We start from the raw sequence: 3,899 nt of genomic DNA, 5'->3' as shown, positions 1-3,899 counted from the left end.
GCCGTTTTCCATGGACATGGGCTTTATTTGGGGACAGTTGAGGGAAGGGATTGAGGGAGCTAGGACTGTGGGTAGATGGGTGGGGGGGGGCATCTCAACTTGCTTTTTAATTTAGTGCATGTTGCCTGGAGGTTAGGATGAATGAGAACAGCAGTGGAAGGGAAAGGAGAAGAAAAGGGAAGGTCATAGAATGGACACTTTCCTTACAGAAGGAAGCCAGGGCCAGGATATGGATACCAGGGGTGGGGAGGGAAGGCACCCTTCATCAACTAAGCCTCCACCGAAGTCACTGCTTGATGCCAGCTTCCCCAGCCCCCTTTCCAGTCCAGCTCCCAGCCCAGATGCCTGTCCCACTGGCTTCCTCCACTTACCGTGGAGAGGAGGGGGATGAGGACATGGGGAATGGTGGCACCCTTCTGCCTTCGGCTCCCCTGCCCAGGAGGACCGCTCCCTTGGCCTGCTCTGAAGTCTCTGCCCGAGTCAGGCGGTCAGGAGGTCAGGTGCAGCAGGGGAACCGCTGTGCCCTCTCCGCCCCTCCTTACGCTCTGCCTCATCCCAGCCCCTCACATAAGGTTGCAGCTCTTGGCTCGATCCTTGTGTATCTCGCTCTCGGTCCCGGTCCCCCGGTCCGACCGGCCCGCCAGCTGCGCAGGTCTCTGCAGTCCACGGCGTGAGTCAGTACGACGCAGCTGCCTATGGCCACGGCCAAGTGAGGCCACTGTGGCCACATGGAAGACATCCCTGACGCTGCGCTCAGAGGACCGGGAGGAGCACTCCACGTAGGACACAGCGCCTACCTGCTTTGCCAGCACAGTGCCCTGGAAGGATGGAGCATGGAGGCAGTTATGGGCTTTAGCCTGCAGCTCCGAGAGGAGCAGGGAGTCTGAGGGCACAAAGGTGGGGGTGGGGGGATGGGGGTGTGGGGGTCAAGGGATCATGTTGGAGGTCAGAGGTCAGAGGCCAGGGAGGGGAGGAGCCAAGTAAGATGTTTTCAAATCAGAGATAGGGACAGAGGTGAGAGGTCGAGGCTAGGACTAGGTCAGAGTTCAGGAGTCCCACCTGCTCATGTGTAACGGGGATCAGCCTCTGCTTGGACAGCTCCCTCAGTGTGGCCAGGTCGGTGCGCATGTCCAGTTTACAGCCAACCAGCACAACCTTGGCATTGGGGCAAAACTCCTGAGTCTCCCCTTGCCACTATTTGGGGGAAGAAAACAGTTATGGAGGGGTGGGGTGGGAAGAGGCACATGGTGAACCCTTGCTCCATGCCAGGAGAGCACCCTTCCTCACATCATGCAGAAACCATGCACCCCTCTCGACTCTACCATGCGAGCAAGAAGGTGGGGATGGTGGGCTTGGGCTAGAAGCAGGATGGGGTATAGAAGAAGGGGAGGGAGGACAGACAGAGCCAGGGTAGGGCTGTAGGGTCAGGGGCCCTACTTCTCTCAGGAGCCATGAAGGGTCTACAGGGTCTATAGGCCTGAAACCTTCCCATTCCCAACCCCTTTCCCAGATTTGTTCCTGAGAACAGACCAATCTGCCCTCCCTCCCCCACCTGGGAACTAGGGCTCTTAGCTGACCTCTGTCCATTCAATGGGGGCTTTTCTCATGGAAATAGAGGCCTGGAGAGGGGACCACAGGGCTCTCCTGAGCTCCTGAAGCAGCATTCCCATCCCCTCCATCTGGTGCTCCCACACCCAAGGAGACAGGGAGGATGGATAAGGAATCCCTTGAGTACTTCTCCCTGCCCTCCTCTATCTCCCCCAGATGCTGAATCCAGCTCTGAGGACAGACTTCCAGGAAGCAGGGGCAGGGGGGGTCAGGAGTACAGGGTGAGGGGAATGGGGAAGGATGAGAACTTCACACACTCTCCAGCTGATGACCATGCCCTAGGCATCACTCCTTCCTTCTGGCCCATGTTGTATCAGGACCATGGTTACCGGTCCCCCTCAGTCTAGCTGTCCTGCTTCCCCAGGCTCCCACCTTCTTGAGGACACTGTCCAGTGTTTCTGGTCGGCTAATGTCGAAGCAGATGAGCACAGCATCTGAATCAGGATAGGCCAGAGGCCGGACGTTATCATAGTAAGAGGAACCTGAGAGAAGAAAGGGAGGGAGGAGACACACAAGGGTCCTGAGTGGGTGGGAGCCCTGGAAGGCAATGGGAGACCTTACCAACCCTTGGGACACTCGCTAGGAGCACAGAATGGAAAAGAGCAATAATTAATACCCATCAAGGAATCTGGGTTTCTCCAAGGAGGGGAGCAGGCAGAGGGAAGGTTAGATGGCAGAAAACAGCTCTCCGCTTCCCTAGGGGCTTCTCTAAAAGTAATCATTCTTAATCTTTTCTGAGTCTTTGAGAAGCTCATGAAATCTCTCAACATTCTCAAAATTCTGCATGTGCTTTCTGGGCTTTGACAGACATCTTCCAAAGCTCTCCAGGGGAGCTGAGTGAAATAAAAACCCTCCTTCTTTTTTGGAGAAGGGGGAGGGGCAGGGGCAAAGTTCTCCCACCCACTTGGGACATCTCAGATTTCTATGCTTCAGTCTATAGAATGAGTTCCCCACCCGCAAAGAAATTCTAAATGTCTTTTCTAAACCCACCCAGCCCTATCTCCTAAGAAACATGTTCCAAAATAAATCCATTCCTCCCAACTTTCCCAGGTAGGCAGAATCCAGCTGGGAGGATTGGGTATTGGGCTTTCTCCCACAGGACAAGGTTTCTATGTGTCTCTGCAAGCTCTGCCTCAGTTTCTCCGGCTTTAAGCAGGAAACTGGGTTTCCTTCCTCCTCAAATTGGATGGATGGACTGGGCTTAACTGGAGCCTAAGGGTCTAGCCAAGGGAGGGGCAAAGATGGGGGCCGAGGAAGTCAGGGTGACCCCCCGGGACTTGGCTACCTGAAGTGTCCCACATGTTGAGCTCTATGCGGCGCTTGTCGATCTCAAAGCTCGCGGTGTAGTTCTCAAACACGGTGGGGACATAACTCTGCAGAGAGAGATGGGTCAAGATGAGATCCTTCAGTCTCCATCCCAGACAAATGCCATCCTCGCTCCCACACACCGTGCAGCCCAGCTCCTGGACACAAGTTGGTCTGATGTTGGGCAAAGGGGAGATCCCGGGAGCGGCCGCCTCAGCGGAATATCCACTAGGTTCCCAGACCCCCTCCCTATCCCTTCAGGCCCTAGTTCTTCCCCTCTCCAAAGCCCAGGACCCCCGACATTCCCCTAGTGTCCCCTCCTGGATCCTCTGGTTCTCCCAAACCCCATTCTTCTCATCCTGCTCCCCAATTCCTCCCACCCCAATCTTCTGCAGTCCCCCAGAGCTCCCAATGTCTCCCTCGGTCCCTGGTTTTCCAAGCCCCTCTCTCTAGACCCTGGTTACCCCGGCACCCATTTCGGTCCGTCCCTATGGCCCTAATCACCCACCACCGCGTCCTCAGCGCCCTCCTCCCAAGACACGGGTCCCTCACCCCGGGGTAGGCGTCCTTGGCGAACACCTGCAGCAGCGCCGTCTTGCCGCACTCTGCGTCCCCCACCACCACGATCTTGCAGCGGCCGCTCTGCCCCTCCATAGTCCCGGCTACACGCCGGCCCCCTGCGCAGCCCCCCTCCGGGGCCCCGCTGCCGCCTCCCCCGCCGCTGCAGCTGCAGCCGCTCGGGCCGCCGACACCGGCATCTCGCGGGCCCGCGCCGAGCCCCCGCCTGGGGCCGCGGCCCCCCCTCAGCCCCGCCCCCAGCCCGACGGCCGCGCCCCCGGCCCCGCCTCCCGCCCGCGCAGTTGGGGGGGGCGGGGCCCAGAGGAGCTGGGCGGGGCCCGGGGAATGCGAGGGCCCGGAGCAGGGTTCCAGCGCGCGAGGGTGATCTGGGGAACCCTTCTAGGTTTGGGGTGGGCCGAGCCGGGTTT

General features: G+C 58.6%; 1 protein-coding gene across 1 annotated transcript; it reads right to left on the bottom strand.

The window, feature by feature from the left end:
* On the bottom strand, positions 1-3,686 carry RND2 (Rho family GTPase 2). The gene is made up of 5 exons (XM_045983923.1): positions 3,466-3,686; positions 2,894-2,981; positions 1,981-2,090; positions 1,060-1,194; positions 1-818 (listed from the first exon to the last, which is right to left on the bottom strand). Exons 1-5 carry the CDS (start codon positions 3,565-3,567, stop codon positions 564-566), a joined length of 690 nt encoding a protein of 229 aa, XP_045839879.1. The 5' UTR covers positions 3,568-3,686; the 3' UTR covers positions 1-563.
* Positions 3,687-3,899: the final 213 nt, after the last annotated feature.

This window comes from Meles meles, chromosome 18 (assembly GCF_922984935.1).
Source record: "Meles meles chromosome 18, mMelMel3.1 paternal haplotype, whole genome shotgun sequence".
NCBI lineage: Eukaryota > Metazoa > Chordata > Mammalia > Carnivora > Mustelidae > Meles > Meles meles.
Note: the sequence above shows the minus strand (reverse complement) of the source record. Positions and strands in the feature narration are given on the sequence as shown.